We start from the raw sequence: 24,607 nt of genomic DNA on the forward strand, positions 1-24,607 counted from the left end.
CGTTTCGGGTCGAGACACTTCTTTAGACCAAAACACCTTATCGTATTGTAAGTCAATTGACTGTCTGGAAGCCTAATGATTTTTTAAAAATGTAAATGATGTCTGGATGAGACGGCTTGTACTTGGCTTCAGCCATAACTGCTCCTGTTCTCCAAATTGCAAGAATTTCATTGTCCTATCAGAGACACATGACAATAAACTCTCTTGACTTGACTCGACTCTTGACAAATGATTGATTCTAAGGTACACACAAATGCTGGAGAAACTCAGCGGGTGCAGCAGCATCTATGTAGCGAAGGAAGTACTGTAGGCAACGTTTCGGGCCGAAACCCGTCTTCAGACTGAAAGCTCTGTGCTGGAGCGTGCATGAGTTGGGAGGGGGGGAGGGGACGATACTTGGCTGAAGTGTCACCCTGACCCCACTACGGTCACTGCAGCCTGGCACCAGTTGGGAGGGTGTTGCAATGAGTGTTCTGTTAAATGGCAGCTGCAAACAGGCTGGAGTCCTGCATCAAACAGCGCGTGCAAAACCTGACGTTGCAGAATGCAGGCACAATTAAAGGAAGTTAGCCACAGGCATAAAGGAAGAATTTGCATTTCTATAGAACTTTGCTTGATGCTGGAACTTTTAAGGCCTTTATTGTGTGAATGGCATTTTGTGATGTAGTCCAGCGATTCCCAACCTGGGGCCATGGCAAATTACAGGGGGGCCACAAAAAAGAATTTGGGGATTTAGGAGGCCACAGGTTCAATGAAGGGAGCCACAGAGCTATCACCCTGTTGCATCCTAAAATTCAGTTCTAATAAATTTAAATCTATGTAGTTGAAATATTTTTGATGTTTGTGGAATAGAATAAAAGAGAATATATCTGCAATTAATAGACACTGATATTTTTAATGGAAGGTATTATAATATTGAAGTACTTTTTATCCGCTAATAATGTCAGGGGGGGGGGGGGGGGGGGGGGGGGGGGGGGGGGGCACAGAAAAATTAAAAGATCCCAAAGGGTTAAACAAGGTTGGGAACCACTGGTGTTGTCTACTGACCTTTGATCAGAAACTGGACTGAGATTGTCGACCTGGAATTGTAAACCTTTGCTGACCATTAATCCACATCTGACCCATTTTAGTTTAGTTTGGACTAGAGACACGGCATTAGCAGCCGACACAAGTTGTTTGAATGCGATTTGTCCATTCACACTAGACACAGAATGTTGGAGTAACTCAGCGGGTTAGGCAGCATCTCTGGAGAAAAGGAATAGGTGATGTTTTGGGTCGGGACCTTTTCCCGGTGTCTAATGCAGAGTTACTCTAGCATTTTGTATCGATCACCGACATTCCTTCCAGGTGGCTCCCGGTGACTGGGACCTCCCGGTGGCTCAGCACTTCAACTCCCCCTCCCATTCCCCATCCGACCTCTCTGTCCTGGGTCTACTCCATGGCCAGAGCAAGCAACACCGGAAATTGGAGGACCAGCACCTCATATTCCGCTTGGGGAGTCTGCATCCTGCGGGCATGAACATTGAATTCTCCCAATTTTGTTAGCCCTTGCTGTCTCCTCCCCTTCCTCAGCCCTCGGGCTCCTCCTCCTCCTTTTTCCTTTCTTCTCCCCGCCCATCAGTCTGAAGAAGGGTTTCGGCCCGAAATGTTGCCTATTTCCTTCGCTCCATAGATGCTGCTGCACCCGCTGAGTTTCTCCAGCATTTTTGTGTACCTTCGATTTTCCAGCATCTGCAGTTCCTTCTTGAAGACATTCCTTCCAGGTTAGGCAGAGGTTCACTTGCACCTCCTCCAACCTCATCTATTCTGTAACCGCTGTTCAAGATGTGGACTCTTGTACATCAGCGAGACCAAACGCAGATTGGGCGAACGTTTCGCCGAACACCTTCGCTCAGCCCAACCTGATCTCCCGGTTGCTGGACACTTACATTTCACTGTACATCTTGTATGTGTATGTGACAAATAAAGTTGACTTGACTTTAATTCTCCTTCCCATTTCTACACAGACCTTTCTGTCCTTGGTCTCCTCCATTGTCAGAGTGAGGTTAAATTCAAATTGGTGGAACAGTATCTCATATTTTGCTTGTGCAGCTTACAGCCCAGTGGCATGAATATTGATTTCTCTCACTTCAGGCATTCCCTCTCTCTCTCTCTCTCTCCCTCCATCCCTCCCCCACCCAAGTCACACTAGCTTCTCATTTTCACCCTACAAACAATAGACAATAGGTGCAGGAGTAGACCATTTGGCTCTTCGAGCCAGCACCGCCATTCAATGTGATCATGGCTGATCATCCCCAATCAGTACCCCGTTCCTGCCTTCTCCCCATATCCCCTGACTCCGCTAATTTTAAGAGCCCTATCCAGCTCTCTCACGAAAGCATCCAGAGAACCTGCCTCCACCGCCCTCTGAGGCAGAGAATTCCACAGACTCGCCACTCTCTGTGAGAAAAAGTGTTTCCTCGTCTCTGTTCTAAATGGCTTACTCCTTATTCTTAAACTGTGTGTGGCCCCTGGTTCTGGGCTCCCCCAACATTGGGAATATGTTTCCTGCCTCTAGAGTGTCCAAGCCCTTAACAATCTTGTTGGCCTGTTTCCTCTATCATCGTTCCTTTTTTACACATCTTTCATTCATTGTTCTTTACATCTCCACATCACCGTCTATATCTCTCGTTTCCCTTATCCCTAACCAGTCTGAAGAAGGGTCCCGGCCCGAAACGTCACCCATTCCTTCTCTCCAGAGATGCTGCCTGTCCCGCTGAGTTCCTCCAGCTTTTGGTGTCTATCTTCAGTTTAAACCAAAGATCTTCAGTTTAAACCAGCATCTGCAGTTCCTTTTTACAGATAATATTTACATACCTGTTGTGCTGCTGCAAGTAATAATTTCATTATTCCATTTCAGGACTCTTGACATAAAAATATTCTTCACTCTTTACCTCTTTTCCAGTTTAGTCCCCCTACTCACAGTCTGAAGAAGGAACCAGACCCAAAATGTCATCTGTCCATTTCTCTCCACAGCTGCTGCCTGACCTGCTGAATTCCTTCAGCCATTTGTGTTTTGCTCATTTCCCTCCCCACTCCATGCCTTCAACTCTCCACTCCTCTATAAACTCCCCAAGGTGAAACCAAATAGCCTAACACTAAACAGCATCTAAAGGGGCTGTCCCACTTGGGTGACCTAATTGGCAAGTTTAGAAGAGTTTGAAAAAAATGACATGTTGAAGACCTCCTTCGACTATGATGAAGACTAGCTACCACTAACTTTGGGAAAATTGGACACCAAATAGTGGAGAGTGAAGACGGCCTCCTTCGATCTCCTTTCGACCTCTCTTTGACTATGATGAAGACTATCTACAACTACCTTTGACTATCCTCGATCACCTGCAACTAGCATGCCGACCTACTACAACTAAAACGTAGCGATTTTTTTCCCATGGCGACCTTTTTTTACTCGTGGGCATTTTTTAACACATTGAAAAAAATGCCGCTCCCTAGCTGAGGCCTCGAGTACACGGGAACCACTCTCGAGCATGAAGGAGAGTTACGCAGACCTCCTACGGCCTCGTGTCGACCATGCTGCGAGTATGAGTCGAGGGCAAACTCGCGGATTAGGTTGCCCTTAAATGTTCCACCTTATTCAATCCACTTAATTATTCAGGTGTTTAAGATCTCCTGGGCAATGGAAGGTGAGCAGGTGAGCTGGAGAAACGATGGAAGGCAGAAGAAATGATGGCAGAGAAACACCAGTAGAACGAACAGGAACATTTGAGGTGACCTCTGATGTTAAATATTCCAGCAACATTTACTTTGAATGCAAAAGATTAATGCAGCTGCTAAAAATCATTAGCTTCCCTGAAGCTCAAACTGCTTTGAGAAATACTAAACGCTGTAATCATTCACGCTGGTGACTATGACTTATAAATAATAAGGGATTATACTGCTACACATTTACTGTTCTTATTTAGGACCATAGCAACACCATGTCTGCAAATACCAGGCACATCAGAGATAAACACTCTGTGCTCCCGAGGGACCAAAGTAGTCATGCGTTTAAAGTATTAAAATGTATTTACGAAACACTTTTCACAAACTCAATGGCTCAATGTACTTTGCAGCAAGTGAAAAGTACTTAAGAAGTAGGGACATTTGCTACAATATTTCCCTCGTGGCAAATTATTTGTCTGCACAAACCTCCATTAAAGGGGACGAAACAATTGGTGCGTTTTGGTGAGAAATTGCTGAGAATTGGTGAGAAACACTTTTTCTGATAATTTTGGTCATTCTGATCATTTTGGGGACAAGGGTCAAATTTTACTTGAAAAATGTTGAATAGACAAGGGCTTCATCACCACATCCCACAAAACATGAAGAAGGGTCCCGACTATAAATGTCACCTGTCCATTCCCTCCACAGTTGCTGCCTGATCTGCTGAGCGCCTCCTCAAGATGCAGGAATCTTCACCACCAGTTACTTGTTTCTCCAAAACAAAAATCTTCAGGTCAAACACAGAGGTGGGGAAACTAAGCGGGTCGGACACCAATGGGTGACATTTCGTATCTGCAGAAGGATCCCATGCCAATATGTCACTTTCTCATTCCCTCTCCACGGATGCTGCCCGACCCACTGAGTTCCTTCAGCACGTTTGTGCTTTAATCAGAAGGTGGATGTTTTAAGCATCCGACTGCACTCAAACCAGAGGGGAAATAAATAGCACAAGTTCAATTTCAACAATCTTTATATTCATTAATTCAGTTCACATATCGTATCCTTGCTACAAGGCTGCATTATTCCAAGAGACATTTTAAAACGGTTCATCAGAACTCTCACTACAAATACAGCAAACTGGGAAATAAAACTATACAATGTAAAATACCTTGATAGTACACAGTAAAACTAAAACAAAATTCAGGTTATAGATTAGAGTTGATACTTAAATCTTGGAAGATCAGGCTTTTGAAACAATTCATAGTTACTTCTGATTATAGTTTCCTTGATTGCTACAGTATTAGTTATTTTTGTACGGTTTAATCTCGACTAGTTATACAGCCTCAGATATAGCTATTGTGTGTACACTTGTGAGGATTAACCCCAGCAGCTCAGACTGCAAGATGTGCTTTAAATCTACTTTATATACACATTAAAAAAAAGAGGAGAACCACTTTTTGTGCCATAGACATACATGGTCACAATCCAACCCGAACTTCCAGTGGTAAAAATGGCAGAGCCATTTTGAGTATGGAAGGTAATGTTGGGGAATGGTGATGGGAGGAGTAGAGGGGCAGGGGGAAGGGAAAGAAACAGAATACCCAAGAAGCAGATTATGCATAGGTTCCTCCGCGGATGAGGGGCTCGTAGGCAGGGTCCCCGGTCCTCCTGCACAGCACCACGAAGGCACACAACATGCCCAGCAACTGGAAAACAGCAAATATTAAACAGTGTAAATTGAAACGGAAAATTCTCACCTTTAAGTGAACAAACTCATCAAGATCAATAACTAGCACATCATTCTGCCCACTCCACTGCTTCAATGTGCAGGCAATTTAAAGTGAAACAAATCATTTCAGTGAGAGCAAAGAAAAAATACATTTCACAAGTTCATTCCCTACCAGATCACAAACTGATGCAGGTGAAGACAGACATCTTTGTTCAAGCAGTCCAACCGCAAGTCCCTTCTAATTATTTCTTTCCAGTGGGTAAAGTATTTGCATCTCCGAGGATGTCCATTCCATTGGCTAGTAGTTACTTGACTAGTAATCTCAAAATACAAACTAGTGTCCTATTTATTAAAGGACTTAAAGGACATTGTGGTGACACAGAGGTAGAGTTGCTGCCTCACAGCGCAAGAGCCCAGAGTTTGATCATGACTGTGGGCGCTTGTCTGTATGTTGTCCCCGTGACCTGCGTGGATTTTCTCAGTGTTCGCCGGTTTTCTCCCAACACTACAAAGATGTACAGGTTTGTAGGCTAGTTGGCTCGGTATAATTGTAAATTGTCCCTAGCATGCGTAGGATAGCTGTAATGTGCAGGGATCACGGGTTGGCGCGGACTCGGCAGGCCAAAGGGTCTGTTTCCGCGCTTAAATCATAAACAACATGCATGTTAACCAACAAAACAGGACAGGGCATTGGCTGCATGCCAAACAGTAGCTGTAATACATAGCATGGCCATTCTTTGGTTGAGCATTTGTTGAGAGAGGCATTTATAAAGTAGAATATAATGCTAATTACGTAATTGAGGCAAAACTGCTCCACCCAACCACCTGCTACATAGTAGGCACAGAATTGATCAACTGCACAATCCTTAGCACTAGATCTGCCAAAATATAATGCAACCTTAATGCCTGACTACAGAACTTGGTTTCAAAAACCTGTAGTGCAGCATATGTTTGATTTATGAAGTGATTGCTATATTATAAAGCATAACCTCAAGATTCTTCCCAGAGATAAATAGACACCGACACCAAGCACGCTAAAGAAATCAGGTGACTGCGGATTAGTCAGAGATTAGGTTTTAACAAACAATTTTTTTTAATAAAAGGGAGAAGCAGAGGAGGATTTTGTAAAGCTGCGGAACGGAATGGACACATTTACAGATAGCAAGTGAGGAAGGGTTTCCATGCCACTGGGCCACGTGAGTGGCAAGGATGGGGGATACATTTGTGTAAACAGTATTGAATGTATGTGTAGCCTTAGAGAATGACTGATGGAGTTTTGTAAGGATCATGTATTGTATATATTTATTTCTGGAATAAAATATATTTTGAAATTAACAAAGTGAGGAATGAAGGATTGCTCAACACAATTTCACATATTTCAGATTTCACTTCTGTCAGAGTCAGAGTCAAAACCTCGTCAATGGATTTAATCCCGTGACTGCTTGGTTTTGCCTGGGTGCTCTGGATCCCCCCCCACATGCCAAAGATGTACAGGTTTATAGGTTCATTGGCTTTGGTAAAGATTGTAAATTGCCCCTAGCGTGTAGGATAGTGCTAGTATACTGGGATTGTCGGTCGGCACAGACTCGGTGGGCTGAAGGGCCTGTTTCCGTGCTGTTTCTCTAAACTAAAGTTACAAACTCCACACCGACAGCCCCCTAGTCAGGATTGAACCCGGGTCTCTGGTGCTGTGAGGCAGCAGCTCTTCTGCTGTGCCACTGTATTGCAGGATATATTAGTGTTCCAGGATTTTAAATTTCCAAGCTATAACTGGCTCCAAACAATCTCCTGCATGTCCCCTGTCTATAAGCAACATGGAGGGTTAGCCAAATGAAAACCTCAGATGTTTAAGGAATCTCAATTTCCTGGCAATGCTCGGTTAATCCCATTATAGGAGCAAGCATCAAGTACAGAGCCACGTCGACAGTTGGTATCCTTACTGACAGCAGCTGCTGGCATGGTGAACACAAAACCCATACAAAATTGAAAATGCATCAACTGCCAGGAGTGGATCAAGACTGCAATCAAATAGATAAGTTCAGACAGCAGTCAACTCAATTTGGCTTCACGCTGGCAATTGCAATGTAATGCAACACCCTTAGATTACCACCTTATAATAATTTCTGGCCATGCAGAATTCTGGATTACAGTTATGTCTAACTAAGCACATTGGCTATGGTGATCAAGACTAGTCCCTTCGCAATGGAAAAACAATGGAGGTTTTGCAATCAGGGATTTAACTGCAAAGTTTAAGATTAGACTTACATTTATTCAAAGCTTTAGCAAAAACAACACACTTATAACTACAAACGATTTCAGATAAGACTCAGGTTTTCTTTTCAACGTTAGACGGCACGGTGGCGCAGTGGGAGAGTTGCTGCCTCACAGCGTCAGAGACCCGGGTTCGATCCTGACTACGGGTGCTGTCTGTACGGAGTTTGTACGTTCTCCCCGTGACCTGCGTGGGTTTTCTCCGAGATCTTTGGTTTCCTCCCACACTCCAAAGGTGTACAAGATTGTAGGTTAATTGGCTTGGTATAAATGTAAACTGGCCCCAGTGTACATAGGATAGTGTAAAGGGCCTGTCCCACATGTAGTTTTTTCGGCGATTTGCTGGCACCAGTCAAAGTCGCAGCAGGTTGCCAAAAATTTTCAACATGTTAACAATCCAGCGGTGACCAGAAAAAGGTACGGCTCTTTGGGCGACTACTCACGACCATACAGGCGACATGTCCTTTGTGCACCTTGGGGGTGAGGGGCACAAGTTGGTTGGAGGATCTCCACAGTCTGCTCCAAGATTGCCATTCACAGGTCCAGGCAATAGTATTTTTTTTTTGCATTAGTGTACTTGAGCTACAGTGAAAAGCTGTTTTGTTGCGTGCTATCTAGTCAACGGAAAGACTATACATGATAGCAATGAAGCCGTCCACAGTGTACGAGCAAAAGATAAATGGAATAATGTTTAGTGCAAGATAAAGTCCGATTAAAGATAGTCCAAGGGTGTCCAATGTGGTAGATGGTTTGTCAGGATCGCTCTCTAGTAAGTTGCCTGATAACAGCCGACAGATAGTCAGTTCCACTTCTGAGGATATAACAATCCCTGAATGTCCCTGTAGAGAGAGCACAGGGCAAATAATTGTTCTATGAAGGCCTTCTGGAAGCCTGTGCTGCAGGGGCTGGAGTACTTCCTGGACAAGGGTGGCAATGTTTTAATTTGATGTTTTAATTTAATGAGTACTTGTAAATCCAGAGTTGAGAATTATGTTAATGTTGTGAATATTTTAAGATGAGGACGTAAAGCATTGTTAAATGCATTTCTTTTCCTCAAATGTTTGACGAGCTCAAAGTGAAGGCACAAAAGACTGCTCACGCTCAGCAAGAGAGAGAATAAAGCTTGGATACTGGGAGGTGGGGTGGGACCGAGCAAGACTACAGAACCACCCAACAGAATGCTCGATTGTTAGGCCGAGTAAGTAATTCACCAACCACAAATAAAGTCGGTCAACAATGTGATGCAGATTACAATAGGCAAAGGGATGTGTTCTATGCTGCTTCTTGCAAACTTTTCCCACACCCTAAATCTAATTCCAAAGCACAAGTCACTGGAGGCCAGCTGCCGATTAGCAAAGCAGGCACGCAAACAAAAAAAAAATCTGCCCTTTGAAGCGCAATAGCAAGTGGACAAGATTACCGCGATGGTCTTTTGATGTTCACTGCAGCACCTCATACTCTGCAATCGATTTGTTATAAACCTCCACAAGGTCATTTTTTTTTTACAGCTACATAAGAAATAACACAATGGCCAAGGGATATTTGTCGTGAACACACACTTTCTTTCTACCAGTAAATGTGTTTTAGGTTTGTAATCAAGTATTTTTGAAATGTTATAGGTAAAAGTGACATGTGTGACACAAGGCATAAATTTCAAGAACTGATAACTTTACAGATTATTGCACAAAGTCTGCACTTTGAACAGGGATTCAGTTTTAAGCACAAATTAATGTGACCTAAATGGTTTCCAATAAAATGTAGCAACCAAAGGAAGCACCATTTTATTTGGAAAATACGACAAAATAATGTCAGCTTAATTTGTTCGCCTGTCCAAGACAAGTGTGGCAGAGCTAAAGTCCTTAATGCGCTTTCATTGCCAATAAACTTAAGTTTATTTTCCTTGCTTGGCAATTCTACTTCTGTGGAATACAGTTCAACTGCACCGCACCAGTTACCTTTACTCATGTTATCTCAGGCAGTGTACGCCTTCATATATCAGAGTCAGGTGTCATTTATACCTGGTTCAAAGCCAACAGGTGCATGTTTGACAGCCTGCAAATACAAAAGTCCGACAGGGCTCATAAGATTAATAGAACAGTCTAAGAGTGATGGAGGTCTCGACAAAACACTTTTGGAAGGATGAACCCAGGTGGATGATCAATGTTTTTAAATTTCTCCCTTTGTCCACTATGATTCATTGCTACCTTCATTATTGTTGGCTGGTATCAGGTTGGGAGCTGTGGGCTTCAGGAGGCTGAATGAGTTATTAATATTTACACTCCCCAACCAGCTGACTAGCCAAGACTAAGCTGCTCCCAGCAAATGCCACTGATAAAAGATAAAAGAAGTTGGATTAGTTCCACCTGCGATCTGAGAACTCCAATCTACTTACAATTAGAGAGTTAAGGGCCTGTCCGACTTGGGCATCATTTGCGCGTAATTTACGTGACATCATTTACACGTCACGACTCGCAAATGACACCCTAGTGGGACAGGCCCTTAACCCGGTGGGATAGGCCCCTCTATGGATAGAAGGAATGGGTGACGTTCGGGCTCGAGACCTTTCTTCAGACTGGAGAAGGGTCTCGACCCAGAACGTCACCAGTTCCTTCTACCCAGAGATGCTGCCTGTCCCCCTTAATTGCAATTTGTTGTCCCATTGCTTGAACTATTTCCTAAAGGAAACAGCTTTTCCATTTACCCTTTTTAAACCAGTCATGATTTTATACAGGATCTGAAGAAGGGTTTTGGCCCGAAACGTTGCCTATTTCCTTCGCTCCATAGATGCTGCTGCACCCGCTGAGTTTCTCCAGCTTTTTTGTATACCTATGATTTTATACATGTCCATCAAACCGTCTCTCAATCTTTTTTGCCCCAAAAACCATCCCAGCTTCTCTAATCTAATTCAGTTTAAATCTCTCGTCCCCGGAAACATTATGTTAGGTCCAAATACGACTGAAGTTCTGTCAATTGTTATTGCTGAGGGATAACTTATTTATTGGATCAGAATCCTGCGTAGCTCCAGGTTGAAAACAGAAATCAATGCAAGCTATTCCATTTTAGCTGCCTGGATTGCTACAAGATTGTATTGTGAAAATACTAGACAGTGTATAATGACCCCAGTATTTAAAGGAAAACCAACCCCATCTGGCAATATTAGTATTCCACTGATGCAAAGTCAAATTCAATTGTCTAGGATTGTGTACAATTTTTTTTAAACCCATCAACTATGAGAGAGTATTGGCATATTATAAAATCTGAAAGGAAGGATTGTTGGAGGTTTTACACCCAGTAGCCTCATGCCTCAGACTGTACTTAATTTCCACTAAGACAAGCTTTCCCCACAGCCCGTGAAAGATGATTCAGTCAGTCTGCAATCACGTACATTTAATGTGGAAATGCACTCAAAGCAACACATGTTTAGGAAATATGGGATGATATGGGGTAAAGCTTAATTAGCACAAAGTTTGAATTTTAATTAATTTTTTAAAAGCATATTTATCACGAAAGAATAAAAAGTGTTCCATAATAACTTGCACGAAACTATTTATTTTAAAAAAGGAAAATGGCTTTCTATTGACAAACTTGGAGGGACAACTGTTGCCCCCTCTGCTTCTGCAGACAGAGGATTAGTGTTTTAACATAACAAATGGTATACAGAAGTAGCCAGCAATGCATGTAAATCTGCAGAAACAAAGCTGTCATCATAAAGCTGCTTTTCACTATGAGGAGTGCAGGTCAGGTTTTAAAGACCACCAGTTTTTCTGCAAAGGAACATTCAGGGAGAGGTTGATAGACGCTGCTTTGTACTTTCTCTTTTGGCAGATGTGGTACATTGCCCACATTTTCAAATTTTAATATCTATGAATATTGCAAGGTAATTGATGCAGCGTTTCCTTCCAAGAAGGGAGGAAGCCCTTCAGCAGAGAAATTAACCAACTCTTCTGCAACGAATTTGGGCATGGGTGTATTTTTGTGATAGCTCTGGCTCACAACTTTCACCTCAAAAATTAATAGGAGGAATGCCTGCAGGCTGTGAAAGCCCAATGAGAGAAACAATACCAAGATATTTAAACCATCCCAAATGGAACTGCACCAAAAGCATAAAAGTACCCACAATTAAGCATTAATTGCCTATGCCGTGCATGAGGAGGAGCAGGAGAAAAACGTTCAGACTGTTGAGCTTGTTCAGACAATCAAAGACACACGGGCGATCTATCTCAAACACCATTTCCTTTCCCGATCCTCACATCAATGAATTCCTGTAATACCAGCAACCTAACAATCACAGTGGCGCAGCAGTAGAGTTGCTGCCTTACAGTGCTTGCAGCGCTGGAGACCCGAGTTCGATCCCAACTGCAGGTGCTGTCTGAACGGAGTTTGAACCTTCTCCCTGTGACCTGCATAGGATTTTCTCCGAGATCTTCGGTTTCCTCCCACACTCCAAAGAGGTACAGGTTTGGAGGTTAATTGGTTTGGTGTAAGTGTAAATTGTCCCTAATGTGTGTAGGATAGTATTAATGTGTGGTCAGTGTAAACATGGTGGGCTGAAGAGCCTGTTTCCACGCTGTATCTCCAAACTAAACTAAAAATTAAATGCAATGAAAGTCTCCACGGCACTCTTCGATAGAGAATTCCAAACATTTACTGCTCTGAAAAAAAACCTCTTCAATTCAGTTATAAATAGCCTACGCTCACCAGAAGGGAACATCCATGCCCTATCCCTCTTGCAAGCCCTCCAAGAATTTGGTATTTTCAAAGAGATCAACTTTCATTCTTCCAAGCGAAGAAAGTACAGGCTCAAGTGTGTATTTAATGGGCCCCGACTGCCTAAATTGTGCACAATATTTCAGGAATTGTCTCACCTAGAGCGTGTACAAGTGAGCAGTCTGAAGAAGCATCCCAACCAAAAATGTCGCTTATCTATTCCCTCCATGGATGCTGCCTGACCCGATGATTTATTCCAGCACTTTGTGTTTTGAGTGATATTGCATATTATGCTAATGGTTCCTTCCCCCCAACACTAGCACAGTGGCTGCAGCACGTACCATCTACAAAATACAGTGCAGGTATTCCTCTAATTGGCTCCAAACACCACCTCCCAGTCCAGGGATCTTTATTGTAAAACAACGCAATGGCAGCAGGGACAAAGGACCACCACACCCCACAGATAACCTTCAAGTCGCTAGATACTTTGCAATCCTTTACAGTATTGGCCTACATGTCAGAACTTGAGGGTGGTGGGTATATGGAACAAGCTGCCAGGGGAGGTAGTGGAGGCAGGTACGATTAAAACATAAAAGATATTTGGATAGGTATATGGATAGGAAAGATTGAGAGGGACATGGGCCAAACGTTGGCAGGTAAGTCTTGTGGACGGCATGGCAAGCTGGGCTGAACAGCCCGTTCCCATGCTGTATGACTAGACCTTCAAGCGTTGGAAGGAACTGCAGATGCTGGTTTACATCGAAGATAGACACTAATTGCAGGAGTAACTCAACGGAAAAGGCAGCATCTCTGGAGAGAAGGTATAGGTAACGTTTAGACTGAGAGTCGGGGGAGGGGGAGAATACAGATATGGAAAGGCAGGGTGCGAAAACGACAGATTAAAGCAGATGATGCTAAGGAAATGTAGAATGGTTCACAGTTAGCTGAGGGGACAATGTGGCATACAATCAGTAATAGTTAATCGGGACTGTAGAACTAGTCGGAGATCTAGTAGGAGGGAGGGAAGGACAGGGAAAGCAAGGGTTACTTGAGTTAGAGAAATCAATATTCGTACCAAGGGGTTGTAAGCTACCCAAGCATGCTATGAAGATGGGTCTCGACACGAAACGTCACCCATTTCCTTTGCTCCAAAGAGGCTGCCTCACCCGCTGGGTTTCTCCAGCATTTTTGTCTACAAGCAAAATATGAAGTAGTTGAGGCCAGTGCATTGGCTATATTTAAGAGGGAGTTAGATGTGGCTAAAGGGATCATGGGGTATGGAGAGAAGGCAGGTACAGGATACCGAGTTGGATGATCAGCCATGATCATATTGAATGGCAGTGCAGGCTTGAAGGGCCGAATGGCCTACTCCTGCACCTATTTTCTATGTTTCTATGGAAGAAGGGAATCACTGTTCCCTTTTTGCCTAGCAGTTGATAGCAAGTTTCCTTTGGAAACACCAGTAGTTCCAGCACCGTACTGTGTATAAAGGCTGCTTGGGACTGATAAATGGAAGTGTAGACTTTCACCACAACAATTCAAACATTTATGGGTATGAACACAACTCAAAGAAACATAAACTACACAACCAATATTTACAACTGAATATTTGATGACATAGAAACATAGAAATTAGGTGCAGGAGTAGGCCATTCGGCCCTTCGAGCCTGCACCGCCATTCAATATGATCATGGCTGATCATCCAACTCAGTATCCCGTACCTGCCCTCTCTCCATACCCTCTGATCCCCTTAGCCACAAGCGCCACATCTAACTCCCTCTTAAACATAGCCAATGAACTGGCCTCGACTACCCTCTGTGGCAGAGAGTTCCAGAGATTCACCACTCTCTGTGTGAAAAAAGTTCTTCACATCTCGGTTTTAAAGGATTTCCCCCTTATCCTTAAGCTGTGACCCTTTGTCCTGGACTTCCCCAACATCGGGAGCAATCTGCCACGCTGAGTTACTCCAGCATTTTGTGTCTCTCTTCGATTTAAACCAGCAACTGCAGTTCTTTCCTACACATTTTGTCTCCTCCTCCTCAAATGCTATGTAGTTGCCATACATGAACAAAAAAAATAGATTAACCTGCAGCTGAGAAACACAAGAGAAGATTGAAAGAAACTTCCAAGTTCCACTCATGGCTTCCCCATTTTGGGTTAACTTATAAAACAAGTTTGCAACCTCTGCGTCAGTCTATTTGCCAGATGCTACACAAGGCGCAGGTGTGGTTTACAAGCAGGCAAATACACACATGGAAATCAACAATTAGGATGTGGGTCAATAGCAAGCTTTGAAGATTCAAATAGTCTTGTGTAACAATCCATTACTGCTGGTCTCAGGTACTTATTTCCAGGGTAGGTCATCAAAATCAATACTCAAAGGTGAACAAGAACATTTGGTAATCCTTTTGGAGAACATGGAGAGAGAAGATGGGCCAGTGCCATTAGTTTCTTTATCAATTCATTCCATCCTTACCTGAATCGCGGCGAATCCTAGAGCAGCTGTAATAACGTACATCATAATTTCCTGTAGCTTCTTCACCACCAGAACTTTGCATCCCTGCGGTTAAAGATTAAAGGAAATAAAAATTATGTCTTTTTCACATTCCCTTATGCTTTTGACTCATTTTTAACCTACATCTTATAAAAACCAGTACCCATTACATTTTAACTACATCTTATAATAGAGGGAGTGCAGAGACGGTTCACATGTCAGGACCTTATGAAGAAAGACTGGAAATTTTAACTCTCTAGAATTTAGAAGATTGAGAGGGGATCTTATAGCAACTCATGGCAAGGGGTGGACAGGCTAGATGCAGGAAGATTGTTCCCGATGACAGGGGGGTCAGTGGTAAGGGGGAAATCCTTTAAAACCGAGATGAGAAGAACTTTTTTCACACAGAGAGTGGTGTATCTCTGGATCAGGGTAGTTGAGGCCAGTTCATTGGCTATATTTAAGAGGGAGTTAGATGTGGCCCTTGTGGCACCAGGGGGTATGGAGAGAAGGGCGAAGGAATCAGCCATGATAATGGCGGTGCAAAGGGCCGCTATCCTCAAAATTTCTAGGTTTCTAGCTAACCCTTGCATCATGCATGGAACAAAACAGGGAGTGGTCGACATTGCCACATATTAACCACAGCATCGAAGGAATCTCATCTCAAAAAGCACCCACCACCATTGGGACCATTGGGAAAGGTATAAGAGTCTGAAAACATGACCACCAGGTTCAGGAATAGCTGTTTCCCATTTAAAAAAGTTACTTCGATGTTTTTGATGTGCCATGATCTGCAGAATCATTCTCTCAGTCGATTACTTCATTTATTGCTGATAGATTTTTTGGGCTGTTTAATTCAAAATGGTGCAATTGAAACTTTTTTTTCCACCTTTGCACCTTTCCCACCTTTCTTCACACATTCTTACCTCGGCATACAGGTCTGAAGGACGGTTCATGCTGCCTGTGCAGTTGGTGATGCCCGATTTGCAGCAGCTGATTGGCACGCTATTGTTCTTGGTTTGTTTGAACCACTGTGTATCTTCCCAGTCAGAGTAATTGTGGATGCCGCAACAGCGCAACTTTCGGAAGGAAATGCACAAGAAGTTAGTTAAAGACGTGGAACTCATTTACTGCACAGTCGACAAACTTGCAACATTGAACTGTTAAATGGACTGAAAATAACCAGATATGCAGGGTTTTTTGGCTTGGCTCGCACATTTCCTATCACCAAACGTAATAACATTTCCTGCAACTATTTGCTTTTGGTAGATTGCCAATCCCGTCAGTCATGAAGACAGCAAAGATGAAAATCAGAAAAATGCAGATGGTGAAAAACTAAAATAAAAACAGATAATGCTGGAAATACTCAGCAGGTTTGGCTGCATCAGTGGGGAGAGAAACAGTCAACATATCAGGCCAAAGAATGTTAGAGTCTGAAGAAGGGTTTTGGCCGAAATGTTGATAATTTCCTTCGCTCCACAGATGCTGCTGCACCAGCTGAGTTTCTCCGGCATTTTTATGTACCAAAGAATGTTAGAACTGCATAAAACAATAGTTAAGCCATAGACTGACTTGTGTACAATTCTTGGCACTATTTCACTGGAAAAATACATTTCCACTTGACTGGATGCAAAACACATTTACATGAACGTTACCAGGATTGGAAATGTTTGCCCATGAAGCAAAATTGGACGAGGTAAGGTTATTTTCACTGAAGTAGACATGGATAAGAGGAGACTTGATTAAGGTATAAAATTATGAGGACCAAGACAGAATTAAGTAGGCAACATTTTTCTTATTGGTGATAAAAAAGAGGCAACATTTAAAACAAATGGTGGGAGGTTGAGGGAAGGAAAATTAGGGTGGTAGAAATCTAGAACACATTGCTTGAAAGAGCTGTAAAGGCAGCATCCCCAACCACATTAAAAAAGTTACTTCGAATTTTATGATGTGCCATGACCTGCAGAATCCCTCTCTCAGTCTGATCACTTCACCAATACCTTATCATCATACAACCACAGACTCATCCTGTTATCCCCTTGTCCTAACTATCTCTCCCTCTCCCACTCCACACTTGCTGGTTGAAATAGACCTGGTAGGCCAAACCTCCTGTTTCTGTGCTTGCAGTGTTACCATACCAGTAATCAAGCATGCAATTCTTCACTATTTCTGCTCTAGTCCATTTTATTATCTACATTACCGTTAACTATCCCCATCAACCCAAATTTTATTGTGCACTTGTTACTCAAGTAACTGACCAATTTGCTCTGTGCTGGGACATGAGAGGAAACCCAAGCACCTGAAGCAAACTCATGTGAGAACATGCAAATTCCACACACAAAGTATTGGAAGTCAGGATTAGTCACCAGAGATGCGAGGCTTTGCTGTTCCACTCTCAGTGTGTAGCAGAGAAGCTGACCCTTTGATCCACTACGCCCACACTGACCAGTAGGTACCCATCCATACAAATCCTATTTCAACCAAATTTCGTTCAGACCGCAAGGTCTGAATGACAATAAAGGTTACTTTGACTTTACCAGCACTTGGTCCATAACCTTCTGCAAAGGTGATTGAAGTACTTCACCCGCTAGTTCCTACTTACATTCACAACACTCAGGTAGTTTGCTCCACATTCCAAACATCTCTCGGTGAAAAAGATCTTCCTCAGAACCTCTCTAAATCTCTCACCCCTTACCTTAAACCTACATCAAGAGTCAAGAGTGTTTTATTGTCAAATGTCCCAGATTGAACAATGAAATGATGTACTTAATTTAAAGCAGAATCAGATGCAGATTCAGATTCAATTTTAATTGTCATTGTCAGTGTACAGTACAGAGACAACGAAATGCATTTAGCATCTCCCTTGAAGAGCGACATAGCAAACGATTTGAATAAAAAATAAATAATAAGTGTCCGGGGGGGGGGGGGGGTGATTGGCAGTCACCGAGGTACGTTGTTTAGTAGAGTGACAGCCGCCGGAATAAAGCTGTTCCTCGACCTGCTGGTTCGGCAACGGAGAGACCTGTAGCGCCTCCCGGATGGTAGGAGGGTAAACAGTCCATGGTTGGGGTGAGAGCAGTCCTTGGCGATGCTGAGCGCCCTCCGCAGACAGCGCTTGCTTTGGACAGACTCAATGGAGGGGAGCGTGGAACCGGTGATGCGTTGGGCAATTTTCACCACCCTCTGCAGTGCCTTCCGGTCGGAGACAGAGCAGTTGCCATACCATACTGTGATGCAGTTGGTAAGGATGCTCTCGATGGTGCAGCGGTAGAAGATCACCAGGAATGTTTACCATGCACTTGGCATTTTTGAAAGGCAGCTTCTGAGGTATACATACACTGTGCAAATAGCCCAAAATAAACCAAATGAGGTGAAAATTGCTAAATTAATCTCACCTGCCTCTGTACATAATCAATCGCTCGGCTGGCAGCATCTGGGTATGTTCCATTGTATTCACTATACACTTTCTGAATACTGTTATCAACCTCATCCTCCACCTGTGCAGATTTAAACAAGATTTAGGAATGGTCAATTAATTTCACAGTAGTTTGAAAAAATATATCAGTTAAATGTTAGTTTTAAACTCATCTGTACCCACTGTAGTTAGGATACAAGTTGAAAGTACAACCTCTAAACATTTGGCAAACACTCAGACCCACAGCTTCTTTTAAAGCAGCTGAAATGCAGAAAGTTAACTAATTATACCCCAGAGTTTAAACAGGTGTGGGCAATGCAAGAGAACCTGAATACTTTATATGACAGTACCATTACAGTCGACAAGGATGGTGCAATACAGTCATTTAACAATGTCACCAAGACCAACCTTAGTTTACAGAAGGATTACACTAGCCCCAAGTACAAGAGAACAATCCCAATTGAAAGCATGTTAATTTGGAACAAAATTAATAATTCTGTTGTATCTGAAGCTTTACAGTCCAAAATTAATCCTGGCTTGTTGTGGAATAAATTGCAAAGACTAACATTTTTTTGTAAACTGCCTTGCGTTCAAATAACTCATATGATTTTTTCACATCTGTATAAGCAAATTTAGATGATATGGATCAAGGGACATAGTCTAAAGTTCTACCATAGAATGTAAAATCTCAAAGAAGCAATACAAGAAGCTGTGCATTCAGTCTAATGCTCTTGTAACTAATCACTCAGTGTTGGAGAGGACCATATTGGTTGAGGAGTGTTAACTGGTGAAAACACAATGAAAATACAGAAACTAGTGAGATACAGTGTGGAAACAGGCCCTTCTGCCAATCGAGTCCACACCGACCAATGATCACCCCGTACAGTAGCACCATCCCTCATACTAGGCACAATTCACAGTTAATTAACCTACAAATTAAGCTAATTAAGCTAATTAACCTACAAACGCGCACATCTATGGAATGTGGGAGGAAACCGCAGTAGCCGGAGAAAACCTACATGGTCACAGGTAGAAGGTACAAACTCTGTACAAACAGCACCTGGAGACGGGATCAAACCCGGGTCTCTAGCGCTGTAAGGCAGCAACTCTACCACTGCGCCACCGAGCATTCGAGAATACAAGCTTTCTAGCAAATCCACAGCCCGAATTGTCATATCCTGAATTTTCATACCCAGTCACGTTTCAGGTTTTTCTATAATGACATCTCAATAGCACTTTGTAATGAGGATCATCATATTTCTTTCACCTCTAAAGACTGCAGTTTGGTTAAACGCAAGGAAGTCTCAGGAACAGGTCCCACTCTCCACAATGATCTTATCTTTTATATTAAAAAAAACAACTGTATTTCTCAGTTTCTCCACCACTACCCCATTCAATGGATCACCCCTGTTCATTAGTTAACTGTATATCCAACTCAATGTTGCCATTTTGCTGACACACCTTTATTCAGTTTTATCTTTCTTGCAAAGTTGCTTTCTACAAAACATTTTGAAGATAGATCCTAGTTTCTCTAACCTTGCGTTTATAAATTAATTTTACAACATGAACAAATGATCTTGAAACTCCTTTTGGCTCACTCTTTGCATCACAAAGATGTGGTGGGAGATTGCAACCTTCACGTGGTCCCACCTGTTTTGACGAATGCAATCAGCCCGGCGTGCACAATCAAATAAGATCAAATAGAACAAGTTGTCCTGCAACTTTAGGCTGTGCAAGCCATACGCAAGAAGAAGATCACAAAGATAAGTTACATAGGTGGATACAAAAGCTATAGCCTTGTATCTTAAAATTAAATTTAGCCGCTTTGAATGGTGACAATATATTGCAGTTTTACACTTCCTGTGTCAATTCTTACATAACATTCAAATAAAGTCAGGATCAGAAATCTAAACATCTTAGTCATAAGAAGTGCACGACTTTGTGTCACAAACTGACATTTAATTATACAAATTAGAGACATTTTATCTACTGCTATTGTTGTATAATTGGCACCCAGAAATTACATTCAAATATGATCGCAACAACAGTATTCCTTTACCCTACAGCTTTTCAGTAGCGAATGGCAGTCTCTGAGGTAATGTCGTAGGGCCCCCTTGGTCATGACTGACCATGGGTGCTGAGGTAAGGGATTATGTTTACCTTTGCTCTGTAGATATAGCCGAGTACCACGACAACTCCTTCCGTGATGAAAACTATCAGTAGAATCAGCACAAACTTGTGTGAAAAAGAGAAAAGGTATTTCAGTTTCTGCAGTTTAAATTATGCAACTAACGTGTTACAAAGAAGCCTTTGAACTAATTTTAAACCGTTTCCTTTCTTGGTCGTGCAGTTACTTTCATTACATAAGAATACACGTTTCTAAACAGGAATATAAAACTTCAAGAAAAACAAACATATTTTGGCCATTCAGCAGTCAACTAACCCGGCAACCATCAGGTGCAAGCATGCAGCCAAACCCCAACACATTTAAAGCATTCCACTACATTGGTTTTTCATTATATCATATATGCAATACCAATTGGCCAACAAGGCCACCACACAACAGGTTGGATGCGATTTCCCTGGAGAACCTGCCTGGAATAGCCCATTTCAGTTACAATGAGATCTGACAGGCTGTTTTTCTTGGAGCCAAGGAGGAAGCCTGACAAATATAAAATTATGAGAGGCATCAATAAGGTTGACTTGAAGGATACATTTCCTCATTACACATGTATATTAAACTAGAGGGCACAGGCAGGGGGGCTTAGAGATTTAGAGGAGTTCTGAGGAAGAAATATTTCACCCAGAGGTTGGCTGGAATCTGGGTATTGGAAACATTTAAATATATAGATGAACATGGTATAGACGGCTATGGAACAAGTGTGGGTACGAGCGATTAGAATGGGTAGTAAATTGATGGCTTGGCATGGGGGGGACGAAGGGCTCTATTCCAATGTTGTTGAATCTATCTATGAATCTGTCAAATGGATGCCAAAATTCAAGTATAGAGAATGCTCTTTCTAATGTTACTCATCCAATCCTAGTTTAGCAATGAACATGTTTTCCCACATTGTTTTGGCACAGCAAGATTTCCACTACGTACACTTTCAGCTGCACAGGTGCATTTTAAGTACAAATCATAATCGGCACCTTTCAACATATTTCATATAATCAGTCTCCTGTTGATAAAGTTCTCTTTTCTTTACATTGTTCGGGAAGGTAACAAATCTAGAGGCATTTATTTGCAGGGGCACAGTGTTATTGACATAGGAATGATTTGCTTAAACTTGTATTGCATCATTAGGCGCAGTAAATTTAACACAGTCTCACCAATGGAACCACAAGCATACACTGTTCATTCACATAGTCAGCATAGAAACCCCATTTCCCCAATATTTTTTACTTCTGCAATTAAAACACACAAACCTAGAAATCCCAAATTTGATTCCCAACCTGACTGAGCCAATTTCTACTCGCGGTAGAATAAACTCAGATGAAGAGAACCCTGGGACAAAATTGCTTGTTTCCTTTCACTCATTGACTGCTTTTAATGAACTGATGGGAGAAAGGGTTATGTTGATGAAATTACATCTCAGTACGCGTTATTAAGAATATAAATTTAAGAGAGAAAAAAAATTGGGACTTTATTAAAAAAAAAGGCATAATCAATCATGAAAGGACACAAAGTGCTGGAGTAACTCACAGGTCAGGCACTATCTCTGGATAGGTGACATTTCGGGTTGAGACCTTCAAACAGTTGGAGAACCTTCTTTAGTCTGAAGAAGGGCCTCGACCCGAAACGTCACCTCCAGAGATGCTGCCTGAGGTACTCCAGCACTTTGTGTCCTTTTGTGTATTAACCAGCATCTGCATTTCTTTGTTTCTACATGGTATGAACAATGGCTTAAATGTCACTCGCCAAACATGCCTACAAGTTCCTCTTGGCTCATTTGTCACCATTTCTCCCACACAACACTGCTTTCCTCAGATTGATTGTATCTGCTAAGAGAGTTTGGAAAGCAATATTTAAGCCAAATATGGTTTGATACTCAAACCATATTTGATCCAACAAGGATCCTAATTTCAAAACAGTGATTTTAAAAGTAGAATGTTTCAAAAATATTTTCAATTATGAAAGCTACATTGTGTGACTTGAGGCAGAACATTTTACTGTAAATGATTAGTTATGACATATAGGCCAACTCACAATTGCCAGGCCACAGTGGCTTTCACGGATGGTGGCACAGCAGCCAATTAAACCAATAATGAACAGGAGCGCCCCGACCCCCATGATGACAACAGCAGGAATAAGCGTGTATACATCTTCAAAGAAGTGGTCGTAATCATCGTACGTAATGAAGACATAGGCACCAACGTAACAAAGGATCCCTGCAGCCGCCTGTGTGAGGAAACAACAAAAACACATTGAATATTCTGCAGTTATTTTTCACTGGAATAGCCAGATCTGAGCACAATAGTTCTTATTAACTATTTGATCTCCAATCACTGGGTCCGCCGTAGTTTTGTTGGAATGTGGATATTGGCAACCCTTCATTTATCATCAAGCTGCCCCCAAATATATCACAACACTGGATCAGATAACAATTATGACCTCCATAAAACTCTGTTCAAGCTTGAGAAATGTCACATAAAACAAAACAGCATCCAAAAAGGCAGCTGAAAATCATAGAAAGATACAGTGCAGAAACAGGCACTTTGAATCCACCTTCTCCATGCCGACCATAATGCCCATCTCTACTAATTGCATTTGCCTGTATTAGGTCTATATCACTCTACCAGTTTCCTAACCAAGCACCTGTCCAAGTGCCCTTTAGAATGTTTTTTACCCCATTGTATCTGCTTCCACTACCACCTCTTGCAGCTTATTCCAGATAATTAATCACTGTGTGAAAAGCTTACCTTCCCTGAATCCTTTGAATTGTTATCCTCTCACATTATACCTAGGAAAAAGATTCTGACCATATATCCTTGTATCTTATAAAGTAAACGCTTAGTTTACTTAGTCTACGATCCAGTTAGAATAAGCCCAGTCTACCCAAGCTCTCCTTATAATAGCCCTTCATTCCAGGCAACATCCTGGTACATGGAAACAAAAGAAACAGCAGATACAGCAATCTTAACAAAAACAAAACAGAGTGTTCAGCTGGTCAGGCAGTATTGTGGGCAGTCGACATTTTGAGTTGGATCCTTTTCCACGTGTCTGAAGCAGGGGTCCGCAAACATCGTCCTTCCACAAATGCTGCCTGTTACGCCAAGTTCCTCAGCACTTTGTTTTTACTCAACATCCTGGCTATCTCTTTTCTACTTTCTCTATTGTTACCACATCCTTCCTGTATTGTAGCAATCAAAACCGTGCAAGTGTGGTCTAACCTGTTTTGTTTTTTTAACAACTTCAACATTATGTCACAAATGTTATACTCAACGCTTTGATCATTGAAGACAAGCATATCATATTTTACTAACCTAAGCACTCATGTCACTACTTTCAAGAAGAGTCCTAAAGGTCTCTGTACATCAAAGCTCCAAAGATCCCTGTCATTTACTATATATGTCCTAACAGAATTTTACCTACCAAAATGCATTACTTCACACTTGTCTGGATTAAATTCTATCTGCCACTGCTTCACCCAACTTGCCATTCGATCTACATCAGAAGAGATCGTACAGGCATTTATATTGGAGAAAACTAGAGGAAAGTATTTTTTAACTACAATGATTGAACTTAGACCGAGGCTCTGGGGACAGTTTAGACTGAGCTGGGCAGATGAAAACATGAAAATGTGTGTGTGTGTGTGTGTGTGTGTGTGTGTGTATATAGATAGGTGGTGCACCAGCAACGAATCCAATGTTATCTCCATTCAGCTACCCCCCAAAAGGAATAGCAGTAACATAGCTATAAGAAAATCAATGTTGAATATCTCAAGAACCACACAAGGATCAAGTCCAAGATATCCATCTGCAATGTTGTCAATGCCCCAAAGCTTGAAGAACAGTATCTCAACTTCCATCTGGGCATTTTACAGCTTTCAGGACTTAATATCGAAATCAACAAGTTCAGGCAATTTTCTATTTCCGATTGTATCAAAACTGGCTGGTTTTGCTGAAAGGTAATCCAAATGTAACGTCATTATTTCCTCTCTTCATGGTCACTGTGCTTTGCTGCCTTTTCAGCATTTTTCTTTTGGTTTCAGTAACATTTTCACGTCCATTTTCTCATTAATCCACTGACCAGATGGAGGTGTAAACTAAATAATTTTCTTGGCAACTC

The 24,607-nt window shown here is 42.1% G+C and overlaps 1 protein-coding gene across 1 annotated transcript in view; it reads right to left on the reverse strand.

Annotated features, from left to right (window-relative positions):
- Window positions 1–4,714: 4,714 nt before the first annotated feature.
- tspan3a (tetraspanin 3a) overlaps window positions 4,715–24,607 on the reverse strand; it is a 28,188-nt gene continuing 8,295 nt past the window's right edge. Inside the window, exons 2-7 of the mRNA XM_055662547.1 lie at window positions 22,526–22,717; window positions 20,479–20,553; window positions 18,299–18,400; window positions 15,830–15,982; window positions 14,886–14,969; window positions 4,715–5,408 (exon numbers count right to left, since the gene is read on the reverse strand). Of these exons, the coding sequence (XP_055518522.1) occupies window positions 5,316–5,408; window positions 14,886–14,969; window positions 15,830–15,982; window positions 18,299–18,400; window positions 20,479–20,553; window positions 22,526–22,717 (699 nt within the window). The 3' untranslated portion in view covers window positions 4,715–5,315. The remainder of the gene's footprint in view (window positions 5,409–14,885; window positions 14,970–15,829; window positions 15,983–18,298; window positions 18,401–20,478; window positions 20,554–22,525; window positions 22,718–24,607) is intronic.

Source organism: Leucoraja erinacea, chromosome 36 (genome assembly GCF_028641065.1).
Source record: "Leucoraja erinacea ecotype New England chromosome 36, Leri_hhj_1, whole genome shotgun sequence".
NCBI classification, from domain to species: domain Eukaryota; kingdom Metazoa; phylum Chordata; class Chondrichthyes; order Rajiformes; family Rajidae; genus Leucoraja; species Leucoraja erinaceus.